Source organism: Polypterus senegalus, chromosome 5, assembly GCF_016835505.1.
Source record: "Polypterus senegalus isolate Bchr_013 chromosome 5, ASM1683550v1, whole genome shotgun sequence".
NCBI classification, from domain to species: Eukaryota; Metazoa; Chordata; class Cladistia; order Polypteriformes; family Polypteridae; genus Polypterus; species Polypterus senegalus.
This window is the reverse complement of record NC_053158.1, coordinates 201,332,133-201,349,821: the sequence shown is the minus strand read 5'-3', so window position 1 is coordinate 201,349,821 and position 17,689 is coordinate 201,332,133. Positions and strand designations below refer to the sequence as shown.

Genomic DNA, 17,689 nt, shown 5'->3' with positions numbered 1-17,689 from the left:
CCCATAGCAGGGTGCCAGCCCACCGTAGGGCACACACACACCCACACACTAGGGACAATTTTGGATCGCCAATGTACCTAAACTGCATGTCTTTGGACTGTTGGAGGAAACCCACGCAGACACGGGGAGAACATGCAAACTCCACGCAGGGAGGACCCGGGAAGTGAACCCAGGTCTCCAAACTGCGAGGCAGCAGCGCTACCACTGCGCCACCATGCCACCCATGCCTGAAATTAAGTGGCTAATTTTATCTTGTTTCACTCATAACTACAGAATTTCATGTCAGTAAGTGAGGTGGTTGCTTAGGCACAGTAGCTAAGCGTGCATCTTCAGACTTTGAGCGTTCTCTCCTCCACGTCTGTTTGGGTGTGTAAGATTTAAACCCAGGACAGTGTTTCACCATATGCGAAAAAGTAAGTACACCCCACAATCCATTTTTTTGTCATTTTTAACATACAGTGGATTAATACAGTTTTCAGACCCTTTCACTTTCTTCACATTTTCTTATGGGGCAACCTTGTGCTAAAATCATTTGAATTCATGGTTTTCCCTCATCAAGCAACAACCAACACCCCTAGAATGGCAAAGCGAAAGCAGGATTTTAGAAATTGGAGCAAACCCACCCTATTGATCATCACTGAGATGTTTCTACACCTTATTTGGAGTCCACGTGTGGTCAGTTCAGCTGATTGGACTGATTAGGAAAGGCACAAACTTGTCTGTGGAACAACCACCAGTCGATCAAAAAGCAAGCCATGAGGTTGAAGGAATTGCCTGTGGAACTTAATGATGGGATTTTGTTGAGGCAGAGATCTATGGAAGGAGATTCCTGCAGCATTGAGGGTTCCCAGTCAGGGCCAACTTAACATATGGCCACAATGGGCACTGGTCAAGGGCACCGGGAGCACAGGGGCCTACGATGTTTCTGATGCTTATGTATGTTTCTGTTTTGCTATCAAAAAAGAGACTACTTAGTGAGGTGCATCCCATTCTATTGATCATAACTGAGATGTTTCTACACCTTGTTTGGAGTCCAGTTGTGATCAATTCAATTTCCTGGACTTGATTAGGAAAGGCACACACATGTCTATAGAAGGTCTCATAGCAGAGGAAAACCCAAGTCATGTTGTCAAAGGCCTTCATACTTCTTAAATGTAAGATGTTTGGATCAACCAAGACTTTTCATGAGAGCTGGCCCCAAATGTCAGAGGAAGACCTTGATAAGACCCGATGTTCTTTCTGACTGAGCTCTAGAGAACCTGTGGTCAATTCAGCTGATTGGACATGATTAGGAAAGGAATTGCCTGTGGAACTTAGTGATGGGATTGTGTCGAGGCACAGATCTAAGGAAGGAAATTCCCGCAGCATTGAGGGTTCCCAATCAGGGCCGACTTAACGTATGGGCACAATGGGCACTGGCAGGGGACCCCAGGAGCATAGGGGCCTATGATGTTTCTAATGCCTATATATCTTTCTGTTTTGCTATCAAAATAGATGCCCCAACTCACTACTTTGCCTTGGGGTCTATGATGCTGGTAAGTCAGCCCTGCAATGAGTGGCCTTCATAATTCTCAAACGGAAGAAATTTAGAACAACCATGACTCTTCATGACTGTTCCGACAGCTGGCTACATATATCGGAAAAAGGCCTTGGTAAGACCCGTTGGTGCCATTGACACAAGTATTCAGATCCTTTTTTATGAGACTTGAAATTTGGCTCAGGTGCATCCCATTCTATTGATCATCTACTGAGATGTTTCTACATCTTGTCTGGAGTCGAATTGTGCTCAATTCAATTGGCTGGACATGATTAGGAAAGGCACACACATGTCTATGGAAGATCCCACAGCTGAACAAAAACCAAACCATGACGTCAAAGGCCTTCATAGGTCTTAAATGTAAGAAGTTTGGATCATTTTGACTTTTCTGAGTGCTAGCCGCAAATGTCGGAGGAAGGCCTTGGTAAGACCCAATGGTCTCTCTGGCTGAGCTCCAGAGAACCTGTATGGAGATGGGAGGAACTTCCAGAAGTCTGAGGCTAGGGATCTGCACTGACAGTCGGAAGGTTGCCGGTTCGAATCCCGTAAATGCCAATAGGGACTCTGCTCTGTTGGGCCCTTCAGCAAGGCCCTTAACCTGCAATTGCTGAGCACTTTGAGTAGTGAGAAAAGCGCTATATAAATCCAAAGAATTATTATTATTTCTGTAATGCTCTACTGATCTGGGCTTTATGATAGTGTGGCTCCTCAGGAAAAGACACATTGGAGGACCTGCTTGAAGTTCGCAAAAATGCCCCTAAAGGGACACTCAGACTGTGAAAAATAAGATTCTCTGGTCTGATAAACCAATATTAGCGTCATGTCTGGAGTAAACTAGGTACCACTCATCACCTGTACAATACCATTACAAAAGTAAAGCATGGTGGTGGCGGCATCAACTGTGGTGTTGGAGAATGGGAGACAAGACAGAGATGAGGGATGACTGAATGAAGCAAAGTACAGAGATACCCTTAATGAAAACCAGCGCTCTGGACCTCAGGCTGGGTCTAAGGTTCACCTTATATCGGTACAATAACCCGAATCACAAAGCATAGACAACACAGGAGTACGTTAGGGTCAGTTCTCAGAATGTTCTAGTCAGAGCCAAAACTTGAACCCAACTGAACAGCTCTGGAGAGACCTGAAATTAACTGTCCACTAGAGGTCTCCACCCAGCCTGACAGAGCTTGAGAGGATCTGCAGAAAAATCTCCATATCCAGGTGTGTCGAGCTTGCTGTGTTCAACTCAACAAGACTTCAGGCTGGAATGGCTGCTAAAAGGGGCTTCCACTAAGTACTGAGTAAATGGTCTGAATACTTCTGTCAATGGGATAGCTCAGTTTTTAATCATTTTAAGAAATTTGCAGCAATTTCTAAAATTCTTTGTTCACTTTGTCATTCAGGGGTATTGAGTGTAATGTGATGAGGGAAAAAATGAATTGAAATGAAAAAAATGCTGCAACTTAGCAAAATGTGAAGAAAGCGAAGGGGTATGCACACTTTGTGAAGGCGCAGTATGTGGACACAAAAAATATCGTTATGTAAAGGTGATGTAACTGGCAAAAAATGAATACATCAAAATTTGGCTTTGCAATAATTTGGTCAACAAAAAATGGACAGATCTGCCATTGCCATTTTTGAAGAAAGTCCCCCTTGGCTTTAATTACCATTGTCCCCTCAAGCTGGCATTTCCTCTGTGACATTGACTGGCAGATAGTTTCTCCCGCATCTCCATGCAGAATTCTTTCAGCCGTGTGATGTTTGAGGGGTGTCTTGTGTGCAGAGCCAACCAGCCCCTAGGGTGTCTCAGGTCTTGGCTTGGACTTGGCCATTCCATTCTCCATTTCATCCTTTTCAGTCATTCCTTGGTGGATTCACCATTACTTTTAGGGCCATTTGTGGACCTCCTCAGGTCCTCATGCAGCAAAGCAGTCCCATAGCAGAACATTTCCACTCACCATGATTTACAGCTGCTATTAGGCTCTTCTATTTTTTGCTTTGTCCAAATAACTCAATCTTCATCTCGTCTGTCCAGAAGTTATGTATAGATAGTGTGGACCCGGCCCGGACACAGACAGGCAGACATGTTGTTTTCCACCACCACACGTTTATTTACAACCATATTTACAATTATAAGTGTCACGCAGACACAGCCACGTGCACCACAAACCCCAACACACAGTCCTGGCCAACACTAAATGCCATTCTTCGGGGCGCCTCCACACTCCTCTCGTGCCTCGTCCTTCTTCCAGCCGACTCCAGCTCCGACTGACGGGAGACGACCCCTTTTATCCATGTCCCGGATGAGCTCCAGGTGTTCCCGACACTCCCCCGTTGGCCACGCCCAGCGTGGCGGAAGTGCCGGCTGTTTTCCCGGCAGCTCACCGGGTGTCCCTTTTAATCTTCCCCCCAGCACTTCCAGGTGTGGCGGAAGTGCTGAGTTAATGGGTCCCCAAGGCATTGGGGCGCCCCCTGGCGGTGACCACGGGCCCCTAGATGGTTGGGCTTCCATGCCCTCAACCCGTGACCCCCAAAGCAACCAGGGTGGTGGCCCCCACGTGATCCAGAGTGGGCGCAGACCCACATCCGGTCCCTCACAGCGTCCCGGCCGGGTCGTTGCCCCTGGCATCCCTGACAATAGATAGATACTTTATTAATCCCAAGGGGAAATTAACATACTCCAACAGCAGCATACTGATAAGAAAACAATATTAATTAAATAGTACTAAAACTGCAGGTACAACAGACAATATCATTGTATAATGTTAACGTTTACCCCCCCGGGTGGAATTGAAGAGTCGCATAGTGTGGGGTCTCCTCAGTCTGTCAGTGGAGCAGGACGGTGACAGCAGTCTGTCGCTGAAGCTGCTCCTCTGTCTGGAGATGATCCTGTTCAGTGGATTCTCCATGATTGACACTCACCTGCTCAGCGCCCGTCGCTCTGCCACAAATGTCAAACTGTCCAGCTCCGTGCCTACAACAGAGCCTGCCTTCCTCACCAGTTTGTCCAGGTGTGAGGCGTCCTTCTTCTTTATGCTGCCTCCCCAGCACACCACCACGTAGAAGAGGGCGCTCACCACAACCGTCTGATAGAACATCAGCAGCATCTTATTGCAGATGTTGAAGGACGCCAGCCTTCTAAGGAAGTATAGTCGACTCTGTCCTCTCTTGCACAGATCATCAGTATTGGCAGGCCAGTCCAGTTATCATCCAGCTGAACTCCCAGATATTTATAGATCTGCACTCTCTGCACAGTCACCACTGATGAGCACGGGGTCCATAAGGGGCCTGGTCCTCGTAAAATCCACCACCAGCACCTTGGTTTTGCTGGTGTTCAGGTGTAAATGGTTTGAGTGGCACCATCTAACAAAGTCCTTGATTAGGTTCCTATACTCCTCCTCCTGCCCACTCCTGATGCAGCCTACGATAGCAGTGTCGTCAGCGAACTTTTGCAGGACTCCGAGTTGTATTGGAAGTCTGATATATATAGGCTGAACCGGAGAAAACACAGTCCCCCTGTGGCGCTCCTGTGCTGCTGACCACAATGTCAGACCTGAAGTTCCCGGACCTAGTTCCATGGGTCTTCATGTATAAAACCTCTCTTAGATTCCTTAGTAAAATGTTGCTTTCACCCAAAGGGCAAAAACAGCTATTGCAAGAAAAAAATCATATTTTATAAAACTGTGTGTATACCATGTGCCGACCTAAAACTATGCGCATGAGGTGTTTAGGAGAGATGGCAGTGGAGTTTTTAAACAGATTCTTTAATGCAATCTTGGAAAGTGAGAGGATGCCTGAGGAGTGGAGAAGAAGTGGACTGGTGCCGATATTTAAGAATAAGGGGGATGTGCAGAGCTGTAGTAACTACAGGGGGATAAAACTGATGGACCATATCATGAAGTTTTGGAAAAGAATAGCGGAAGCTCAGTTAAGAAGGGAGGTGATGATTAGTGAGCATCAGTGTGGTGTCATGTCAGGAAAGAGCACCACAGATGCCATGTTTGCTCTGAGGGTCTTGATGGAGAAGTAGAGAGAAGGCCAGAAGGAGTTGCATTGCGTCTTTGTGGACCTGGAGAAAGCATATGACAGGGTGACAAAAGAGGAGTTGTGGTATTGTATGAGGAAGTCAGGAGTGGCAGAGAAGTATGTAAGAGTTGTACAGGATATGTACGAGGGAAGTGTGACGGTGGTGAGTTCGGTGGTAGGAGTGACGGAGGTGGGATTACATCAGGGATTGGCTCTGAGCCCTTTCTTATATGTAATGGTGATGGACATGTTGACAGATGAGATTAGGCAGGAGACCCGGTGGACTGTGATGTTTGCTGATGACATTGTGATCTGTGGTGAGAGTAGGGAGCAGGCTGAGGAGACCCTAGAGAGGTGGAGATATGAGAGGAGCAGAATGAAGGTCAGTGTGACCACCAAGACAGAATACATGTGTGTGAATGAGAGGGAGGTCAGTGGAATGGTGAGGATACAGAGAGTCGAGTTGGTGAAGGTGGATGAGTTTAAATACTTGGGATCAACAGTACAGAGTAACGGGGATTGTGGAAGAGAAGTGAAGAAGAGAGTGCAGGCAGGGTGGAGTGGGTGGAGAAGAGTGACAGGAGTGATTGGTGACAGACGGGTAACAGCAAGAGCGAAAGGGAAGGTCTACAGGACGGTAGTGAGACCAGCTATGTTATATGAGCTGGAGACGGTGGCACAGGAGACAGAGCTGAAGGTGGCAGAGTTAAAGATGTTGAGATTGGCATTGGGTGTGATGAGGATGGACAGGATTTGAAATGAGGACATTAGACGGTCAGCTCAGGTGGGATGGTTGGGAGCCAAAGTCAGAGAAGCGAGATTGTGTTGGTTTGGACATGTGCTGAGGAGAGATGAGGGGTATAATGGGAGAAGGGTGTTAAAGACACAGCTTCCAGGCAAGAGGAAAAGAGGAAGGCATAAGAGGAGGTTTGTGGGTGTGGTGAGAAGGAACATGAAGGTGGTGGATGTAAGAGAACAAGATGATGAGGACAGGAAGAAAAAACTGATGTTAGAATTCATTGTAACTTCAAATGACTTTTATGTGCCAATTTTTTTAAATATTCAAACATGCTTGAATTTATATTTTTATGTGTGTGTATAGAGGGATTATGGATTGTCTTAGGGGGACGCTGGGTAGTAGGTGGCTACCCGTCCCCACTATGAAAAAGGGGGAAGTTTTAAATTGATATTAGGTGCAGAATTACATTGGGATACATTACTTTAGAAATCATTTAAACCTTTTCCAGACGGTTAATGGCTTCTCTTTTAGGGCGAAGCTCAAAGGTCCACTGACCACCCCACTGCTAAAAAGGCTCATCCTGTTTAATTTAAAGAACAAATGCTGATATTATAGGAGACAAACTTTTAAAAGTTTATTGGAAAGATAATTCTCTCTAATCATTTTTGTGCCTTTTTATTTTAGGAACATCATTGTTTGAGGATAAAGATCTTGGGTGACTGCTACTATTGTGTTTCTGGACTTCCTGAGCCACGACAAGATCATGCCCACTGTTGTGTGGAAATGGGGCTCAGTATGATCAAAACTATAAGGTACGTTAAATAGGAATTGTGCGGAGTTCCAGTTTATAGTGTTCAGTTGGAGTCACATTAACCTTCTCCTCTATTGAATTTCAAAGGATATTACAGGGATTTACTCTTGAGCAACAGAGATGATAACATGCCAAAACGTATAGATAGATAGATAGATAGATAGATAGATAGATAGATAGATAGATAGATAGATAGATAGATAGATAGATAGATATGAAAGGCACTATATAACAGATAGATAGATAGATAGATAGATAGATAGATAGATAGATAGATAGATGACTTTGGAGTACTTCAAGGCTATGTGGACAGTAGGGACTCCCCAGTCTCCCTGCAGCATCTCCTGGCAGCACCCACAGTACCCTGCAGGGCTGTGAAGCTGTGAAGCCATACTCCACATCCCATTGTGCCCAGTGGGAATCTGGGGCACTGCTATGCTGCAGGGAAGCTGCCAACTAGTGTCCTGTGGGAGGCAGTGTCCCAAAGCAGCTGCCTTCCTCCATCCTTCCATTTCAGGGGCGCCCCAGCTAGGTTGAGCTGCTGGCCATCTTCTACAATAGATAGATAAAAGGCACTATATAACAGAAAGGATGTGCAGCATTGTTCATAATGTCATTCAGTTTTGTTTTCATCCTATCCTTCTCGATGACATCCAGGATGTCCAGAGTGTGTGACCTATAACCGAGCCTCCCCTTTTAATTAGCTTATTGATATGGTAGGCCTCACTTAAAGTGATTTTACCAGCCCAGCACACCAAAGTATACCTTTGTTAATTGAGTAAAAGGAAGACATTTAAACATCCGGCTGTTCAATGTTTCATCTCTGTAATTTTGTAAAAGCATTGGGTAGTGCCTAGCAGCAAGAAACATTGGGCAGACATATCTTGACGGGGGATCGAGACGTTGTAAAGTCACCGGTATGCTTTAGGCGGTCAAGAAACATAAAGCACTTTGTGTGTGGAGGGAACATATTAAGAAATCAGCATGTGGTGGTGGTTAAAGAATTCGATGGCCCACTGTGACACATTTGCCAGCGTTGATACCAGATAATAAGTGCCATCTCCCACCAGGTCTGGCACGTGAGGTGAAGTGACGTGGCGTTCACACTTTGGTTAGGGCAGCATCTTCACACTAGAGTATTTTTTAATATGTTATGAAACAGTAATACAAAAATGAGAGTTAAGGATAAAACACAAAACTTACAAATGATACAGGTGCCTTATTTATATACTGCCTTTAAAAATGATAAGAAATATCTTCACTGTAAAAGTTTCAAATGTCTCAGAACCGCGATTCGTACCGCTTCTCCAGCAAGGCGTCAAAATTTCAAAGTTATGTGTCAGTGACTTATATTGGCATTCATCCATCCATCCGTTATCCAACCCGCTATTTCCTAACTACAGGGTGACGGGGGCCTGCCAGAGCCAATCCCAGCCAACACGGGGCACAAGGCAGAAAACAAACCCTGAGCAGGGCGCCAGCCCACCGTGGGGCAAACAGACACACACCAAGCACACACTGGAGACAATTTAGGATCGCCAATGCACCTAACCTGCATGTCTTTGGACTGTGGGAGGAAACCCACGCAGACTCGGGGAGAACATGCAAACTCCATGCAGGGAGGACCTGGGAAGCGAACCCGGATCTCCTAACTGCGAGGCAGCAGCACTATCCACTAAGCCACTGTGCCACCCATTGCAATTCTTTTTCCTGATTTTTCATGCTTTTTTTAACCGCCATATACAATTTCTTTTATTAGTAATTTGTTATTTTTCATATGCCCCAACTTACTCTCCAGAGAGTTTTGGGGTCAGAGTGCAAAGTTAACTGTCTGGAGCAATTGCAGGTTAGGAGTCTTGCTCAAGGGCCAAATCTTGGATTGCAAATGTATACGAACTGCTGCATTTGAAGACATCGAAAAAGCCGTTTTTATGTGGTTCAGTGATGCTCGTACAAGAAGCATTCCTATTAATGCGGCGCTCATTCCAGAAAATGTGAGGTTTCTAAACTCTCTTGGGACCTCACGCCGAAGAGCGTCCCGAAGTGCGATTACCGCATATGTGGAAGACTGTTTATCTGTTGCCGGGGCAACAGCAGACTTAAAGCTATGCTGCGTCTCTCCACCAAAGCAAACAGAAAAGATATCGACGGGTGATGCAAGGAACATTGTAAATGCAGGGCACAGGATTACTTGGCCGCTAACCTGGCCACAACCCTGCCTTACTGCTGTGTCTGTGTATAGCAGAGTGGCAGATCACGCTACAATAAATAACCATGCTGTTCCTGTTTCAAGCTGAATAAAGCTGGTTTTACTAAAGTACTGAGACTCAGCCTCATGTTTTGGGGTGCAAGACAGGGACTTATACCGTGACCACGATCTTTTAGGATTCACTTCTGTAGCGTTTCACTGCAGCACTGTGAGCCTGCTGTCGCCCTGCACCGGCAACGAACAAACAATCCTCCACAGACGCAGCAATCGCACTTCGGGATGCACTTCAGCGTGACGTTCCCATTTTGTTGGGGGGTGGGGGGGATTCCAAAAGAGTTCAGAAACCTCACATTATCAAGAAGAAGAAAAAGATAATTCTGCTTCTGATTGATAACTGTGCTGCCTACAACATGCTTCTGCATTTAGTTAATGTTTGCGTTGAATTGAAAATGTCGAGATTCATCAAAATCTCGAAATCGAATTTTTGGACAATTACAATACTTTCCCTATGAGACAGTAAATCAGACTCAGGGAGGTCTAAAATGTTGAGATTCATTAAAATCTCAAAATCGAATTTTTGGACAATTAAAATACTTTCCCTATGAGACAGTAAATCAAACTCGGGGAGGTCTAAAATGTTAAGATTCAATAAAATCTCGAAATCGAATTTTTGGACAATTACAATAATTTCCCTATATTTCATTTACAAGAAAATAAAAAGGCACATAACTTATGTACTCTGATTTTTCATTTCATATGGTTAAGATGGAGAAGTTCCTTGGCTGGTTACAAAGTTTCTGTCATTCTGTTCTTTTGCTCATAGCTATGCTCATAGCTGTGTGAGGCCTCCTAAAAGGACCATAAAGAAAGGGTCTAAACATCACCAGCCAGCCCAAGGAGACTCACTTCCAAATCCAGCTATCCTCAAAACTACTAACACAATGCTTCCGGCCTAGCAGACTCCAAAAACTGGAAACTGGCAAAATAATAAGACATGTTTCAAAATATTGCAAAAGCCTTCCAAGAGGGAGGGCAACCAAACACCTTCAACTTGAATGAACAGGGCAAACAAGGATTCTTTATACAGAGTCCTCCATAACGTTTGGGACAAAGACACACTCCTCCTTGATTTCAGCCTTGGCAGCATAGTTTTATATTATAAACCAAACAATTCAAAAGTATATAAAGTACACATTACAGACTTTTATTTAAGGGGATTTGCAGACATTTCAGTCACAGCATTTTTTCTGCCCGGTCGCCCCATTTCAGGGCACCATAATGTTTTTGACAATTGGCATCACAGATGTTTGTGATTCCTCAGGTGGGTTTCATTGCTTCATAAAAAAAAAATTCAGCTTTCTTCTGCCCTTTGGAGTCTGTAGTTGTCATTGTTCACCATGAGGACAACAGCTGTACCAATGAAAGTCAAAGAAGCCATCATGAGGCTGAAAAACAAGAATCAGACCATTGGAGACCTCAGTAAAACCTTAGGAGAACTGAAATCAACTCTCTGGAATATCATGAAGAAGACAGAACACACTGGTGGGCTCAGGAATCACAAAGGGACTGGTAGGTCAAGGAAGACCTCCTCTGCCGATGACGGGGGAATCCACAGTATGGTCAAGCCCCTCCACGCCTGTCCGACAGATCAGAAACAGCCTTCAGGGGGCAGATGTGGACATGTCGGAGAGAATTATCAGCAGAAGACTTCATGAATACAAATACAGAGGACACACTTCAAGATGAAGACAACAAAAATAGGACAGCCATATTACAGTTTGTGAAAAGGGACTTCAAAGAGCCTGCAGAATTCTGGGAAAAGGTCTTGTGGATAGACAAGACAAAGATGAACCTCTTCAGAGTGATGGTGAGAGCAAAGTGTGAAGATTACAAGGAACTGGCCAAGAGCCAAAGCAGACCACCTCATATGTTAAACATGGTGGTGATAGGGGTCTTTTGGCTTGGGCATGTATGGCTGGCACAGGTCACACTTCTCTTCATTGATGATGGAACTGCTGACTGCAGACACACCATGAATTCTGAGGTGTGTAGAAACATCTGATCTGCTCAAGTTCCAGTAAATGCCACTTCATCCTACAAGAAGATAATGAGCCCAAACAGACTGCTGGGACAACAAAGGAGTTAATCACAGCTAAACAAATTGACAATTTTGGAATGGTTAAGTCAGTCACCTGATTTAAAGCTAATTCAGCATATGGAAGGGGACAAGACCCCAAAAACAAGCAAAAGCTGAAGATGGCAGCATTATTAGAGGATTGGCAGAGCGTCACCAGAGAAAATCCTCAGCACCTGCTGATGACTATGAATCACAGAATTTGAGCAGTTATTACATGTGAGGGCTTTAATAGACCTGCCAGTGCTGTGTCCCAAACATTATAATGCCCTGAAATGGGGGGACCACATTGGAAAAAGTGTTGTGTAACCGAAATGTATGCAAATCTCCTTAAATGAAAGTCTGCATTGTGCACTTTAATCATAATTTATGAATTGTTTGATTTGTAATTTTAAACTGAGGAGCGGAGAGCTAAATCAAGGAAAAATGGGTGTCTGTCCCAAACATTACGGGGTTGCATTGTAAATAAAGGATTTATTAGAAAAATAAATAGATAAATACAAGCAGAAGAGCAAAAACAGGCAAAAAGGAAATCCTAAGCAAAAAAGTTCAAACCCAGAAATCCATAAAATAGAATACTGTAGAGCAAAAAGATTAAAAAACCAGAAAAAGAATGAAATGTTAACACTCACAACATCTCCCTCACATGAGGATGTTCTCTTAATTTTAGTTTCTTCAGCTCTGACCTTAAATAGCCAGAGGGCGGGCTCAGAATGAGTGATGTAAGGAGTGGCCCCGCCTCTTAGAGCTCCACCCACAACACACCAAGAATGGTGGCAAAATTGAAGGGACAATAATGTAACAATATGACAATAAATCACTACAAAACAACAATAGAATAAACATAGACATAAATACACACCCTTACATAGCAAAATATTTTTTTTCTTTTTTTTAACATTTCTTCTAAAAATTTGATTTATTATTTTGCTTGTTTTCGAGGATGTTCTGTATAGTGGGAGTATTGTATTATGAACGCTGTATCACTGCACATATTGTCTCTGGATTTAGTGTATCGACTCCTGCCAAATAACGACATATAGCATGTGGGCGAGCGGCAAAAATGTGCATTATTTTACGTGCCAGTATTATCAGCACATGCACCGTTGTGAGAAAAGGAATTTAAATCTTTCACAGTTTCCTAGATTGTTTTAAGAATGCCTCCTAAAATGTGATTTTTAGCTTAATCTAAACCACAACAATAGATAAACAGAGCTTATACAAAATGATATGGTGTCATATACAGAACCTTATTTCTAAAATCCTGCTTTTGTGCTGTCATTCTGTGATATTAAATGTCATTTGATGAGGGAAAAAAATAATTTTAGCACAAGGCTGCAACAAAATGTGTAAAAAGTAAAGGAGTCTGAAGACTTTATGCAGGCACTGTGTACTAAAATCATTTCTACAACATAAGCCTTGTGGACGCTGGCCTGGACACAGACAGACGGACAATGGTTTCTCACCCAACACACCCATTTATTTACAATATTTACAATGTTCGTGCACTCACAAACCCCAGTGCCTCCAGCACCGATTCCCCCAATGTCCAGGCCACACAGTTCCACTGCCTTTCTCCTGGCCGCCTCTAGTCCTCCCTCCGGCTCCGTCCTCTTCCACCCGACTTCTGCCAATGACTGGAGGGAGGCGGCCCCTTAAATAGGAACCCAGATGGGCTCCAGCTGCTTCCCGGCATTCCTCCGTAGCCACGCCCCGGTGTGGCGGAAGTGCCAGCTGCGCATCCGGAAGCCGTCCAGGTGTCCCCTGTCGTCTTCCCCCCAGCACTTCCTGGTGTGGCGGAAGTGCTGGGTTCCCAGGATATTCAGGCACTGGGGCGCCGCCTGGCGGTGGCCACGGGTCCCTACAAGGCTGGGCTTCCAAGCCCTTTACCCCAGGCCCCCAACATAACCAGGACGGACGCCACCCCTCGCGGTCTGGAGGAGGCACAAGCCCTCCTCTGCTCCTCCTGGGCGTCCCGGGTACCACAGCCTTTATAAAATGTTGTGTGCACCATCACCTGTTGAAACCAATGAGCATCTCCAGCATAGCTTTGCCTGCTAATATTCTGTACTGTGCCTCAGAGAACGATGTTTTATTTATGTAGTTCAAAATGAGAAAAGTAAATCACAAAAGTCGATGAACCTTAATTAAGAAGGCATGTGGCCCTCACAGCAAACTGCAACCAAACAACAAGCCCTGTCAACGAGACTTTCAAAAAGACAAAGGAAGCCATTTTGATTAAGCATCCCATCTCATAGCTGAATGCTTTGTATGAGATGTGGTTTGAAAAGAATTCTAAAAATAAAAATAAGGATCTGTTTTAACGCATAAACTTAAGTGTTCTTATCTAACAAATAATTAGAAATGACTTTCTCAAGACAATATTTACATTGGTAAACAGCATGGCTCAAAATGCAACAAGTTAGACGATGGTGTCATGGAGTAACCTTCAAGTGCGTTCAGCGACTAAGTTAACTGATATGAAAGTTGGAGCGTTTTTGTTTATTAAATAGATATTGTAACAATGAGTCATATTCAAAAGTAGTACCACTATCAGAATACAATTCCATGAATTACAAGACAACAATAAATCTGTGCTTTTTAACAGCACTTTATAAGAGAGTTACAAATGTAGCACAAAGAGGCCCTGTGGTGGCTCAATGGCTGTCATATACAGCAGACTACAATTCAAGTGATGTGACAATGACAACGACTGATGTGTGTCAGTGATGGAGGGTCAGGGTCTAATTGTTGTTCAATTTTTTTTTTAAACATTTTAATACATTTATTAAGATCAAATAACATTCCAACAATAACAAGCAAGTCAAATTTTACAGAACTAGGATCAAATCAAATTTCTATTTTCTTAAACATAACATTTTTGAAAATACTCCCAATAGAGTTGTACCCATTAATTAGCAATCGAAAAATAGCAATTAGTACAAAATGTCCAATAATAGCATAACATCAGTAACAATGTCACACAATGAAAGGAGAAAAGGAACTGAAAAGAAGTTCCCCATCTAGGTGTTAATATTAGTTAAGACAGTGGAATTAATTAAATTATATAAATAAGTAAGAATTTGGAAAGGAACTGATTTATTGTAGAACTAGCAAAATACCCGCGCTTCGCAGCGGAGAAGTAGTGTGTTAAAGAAGTTATGAAAAAGAAAAGGAAACATTTTAAAAATAACGTAACATGATTGTCAATGTAATTGTTTTGTCACTGTTATGAGTGTTGCTGTCATCAAGGATTTGATTATCATTATTTGTTTCAATCAGGTTCGTATTTGGAGGACGTGTTGTGTTCAAGTTACATTCCGTGTTTGTCAACCGTTGTAAAGATAACAGGTTTCATTCATCGAAGTGTTCACTACCCAAATCGCTACTCGTGAATCTAAGATGTTTAAGAGGCATTCCCGGTATTAGCATGTGGATTTGCCTGTGAATATTTAGCAACAGCGTCACAAAGTTATTTTCATCAAGCTGCATCAGAAAATGTACCACGACATCTGACACTCCTCCTTTTTACTGTTTTCTCACAGCTTGGATTGCTGCTGTCATAATCGGTTTGAGTTTCATGGTTTGTTTCAATGACGACAGTATTTGCAGGATTTGTTGTGTTGAAGTGACATTCGGCATCTGTCAAGCGTTGTAAGCACACAACCGGTTTCATCGATAACTTTGCATCCAGCTTTTGAGAGTTTAAACATTTCTAAACATCAAAGTGTCCACTACTCAAATCATCACCTGTGAATCTAAGATGTTTAAGAGGCATTGGCGGTTGTCCAAAGGTGTAAAATATTTGGCCATTTCGGTACACTTGAAAGAGACAACCGAACAATTCACTGGCAGCCATCAACTCACATGCAGAACCATAGGTGAAGAGCTTAAGCATTTCACTCTTCTAGTGCTCCTGTGTAGTCTAATTATCTCCTGTACCGTCATCAGTCCACAACTTGAACCTGTGCCAGTCATTCAATACATAAGACACAATGGATATCAAGAGTGAGCCTGATATGGCCGTGCAATATGTAACAAAGAGAATGGAAAAGGTAGGCGCCATCTCCGGGCATGGAAACCACTCGGTAAGTGACAGTTCTTTGATCGATGGTGATCACCTCGATAGACATGTTAATGGGGGTACGGTTGGAACGATAAGAACGCTAAGACAGGTCTTTCGATTGCCATTGTTCTGGTCAGGAAATACAAACATGATGAATAAGGAATGTTAGGCCTCTAAGCTAAAATGCTTTACTGGCCTGGCTTCCTTTGCCTGATTGGGAAGGTATAACCCCAGGGGGGTTTAATCCCAGCTTCACTGGCCTGCCTCAGGCCCTGTAGGCCCTAAAGGGACTATAGCCTACAAAAATATTTACAAAGTAGGAGGGTGACCGTAAACCTCAGCTTGTGAATAAAATGATCTTTACAAAAAGAAGGATTTATTAACAGAGATAGAAAAATGCCAGAGATGGCTCTTCGGAGAAAACGAGGCAAAAAGAAGTTTCCTAAAAGGCAATCGTAAATGAGCAACATCCCAATATATCATCCAGAAATCGAATCTGTAGACAAAGCAAGAGAAAATCCAGTGACAAATACCAATACTCACAGTTTCACAGAAAAACAAATTGCTCGACTTGCTGACTCGATAAATATATAAATCTACATGAGATAGTGAATAAAAATGTGCTATAGAAATAAATGTTGTTGTTTGTCTGGCCACCATTTTGTTTTTCACGGCTGTCATCATTTTTGGGCCTCCTATCTTTAGGGCAGCAGCCTGAGTTGTTGGGGGGGCGTGTACTCAGAGGTCGCAACCTTAGAATGACACAATGGATTAGATTGTAGGCCAAGAGATAGTTTTCTTACTTGAGCTGTGGATAACCAATCTATTTTTTTAAAGCACTTGCTACGATCTCTCTTTAATTTATACATTCCTTTGACTTTGGCTTACGTTATTTTTAACTACATACTTTTTCTTTCGCTTTGGCTTTGACACACTGTATTTTTGGTCTCCAAGTTCTGACTGTTATCAGTCTAGATGTCTGTTTCCTGGCTGTCTCTCAAATTTTCATCAGTTTGCTGACATTACATTAGTTTGGATTAGTGTAAGTGACCCCGGGATGAGACAAATTTTCCATGATGTTCGGGAGATGCGGGTGAAATAAAACTATTTAAGAAACAAAATGGCTGCCAAACTGCATTAAAATGATAAATGCAACTTAACATCAAAATCAAAAACAAATGTCAGAATAGAAATGGATATTCTCAAGACACCCAAAACACAAGTCAGATCTCTGAAATTCGTCCTTAAAAAAGAGAGAAAAAAGTAGGAGTAGAAACCAATTCATAACATAGTAACTAAATACAAAATGAACAGAATAATAATAACAGAAATAATCATTATAAATAATTCAGACTGAAAAATGAAGGAAAAAGCAAGGAAGAAGAGGAGAAGGTTGGGAGTATGCGCTGATTACAACACGTTGCCACACCCACCATGTGACAAGCCATCTAGATTGTGACCCGAGTAAAGCCATGCAATGGGTGTCACCTCAGCACCAAAAGGCAAGGAAAAGGAATGTAACATTAGATAAGCCTGGGAAGGAACCCTGGCTAAAACGTAACCGCTAAAAATTTGTTCTGCCGCAAGACTTTGTCTAAATAAACTTTTTAATATCCTATCGATCCAACGCTGGGAGAGCCCAATGTGCCTGCCGCCATTTTTTATAGTTTCACTGCTCCAAAATCATCAAAAAGGTGAGACATGCTTTAGGAGTACTAGGATTTTGGTTTGTTCTTGATTTTTGAATAGACTTCTCTTAGAAATATTCTGCTATTTAGACATCCCTTTTAAGAATTTTAAGATTTTTAAGATTCCAAATATTTGGTTGTTTAATACATTCAAATTTATTTAACGCTGTTGAAAATATTTTCTCTCATTCTGATGCCATTTTGTTTAGCTATGCGCGACAACATTTTTTGAGCCCATCGTCACCCGCTTTCAAGAGTATCTCGCTATGCTCCACAACTCATAGCACAAAATCATGCGTGAGGCATTATAGCATCTCTCTTTTGCATTCTGGGGGGGTGAGCAAAAGCATAAGGTGCCAGCATCTGAGCGGGTAGCCACTATCACCTGGCACACGTAATAACATGAATAGCACAGGCCATATGAAACACTGAAGGTTCAGCCGGTTACCTTACCAATAAACCAGCCATCGTGTACAGCA

The 17,689-nt window shown here is 43.0% G+C and overlaps 1 protein-coding gene across 2 annotated transcripts in view; it reads left to right on the top strand.

Moving 5' to 3' along the window:
• The window catches only part of adcy8 (adenylate cyclase 8 (brain)), a 330,936-nt gene that overhangs the window by 117,883 nt on the left and 195,364 nt on the right, over positions 1-17,689 (top strand). For both annotated transcript variants that reach the window (XM_039753982.1, XM_039753981.1), the window contains exon 5: positions 6,987-7,114. In XM_039753982.1, coding sequence (XP_039609916.1) covers positions 6,987-7,114 — 128 coding nt within the window. The remainder of the gene's footprint in view (positions 1-6,986; positions 7,115-17,689) is intronic.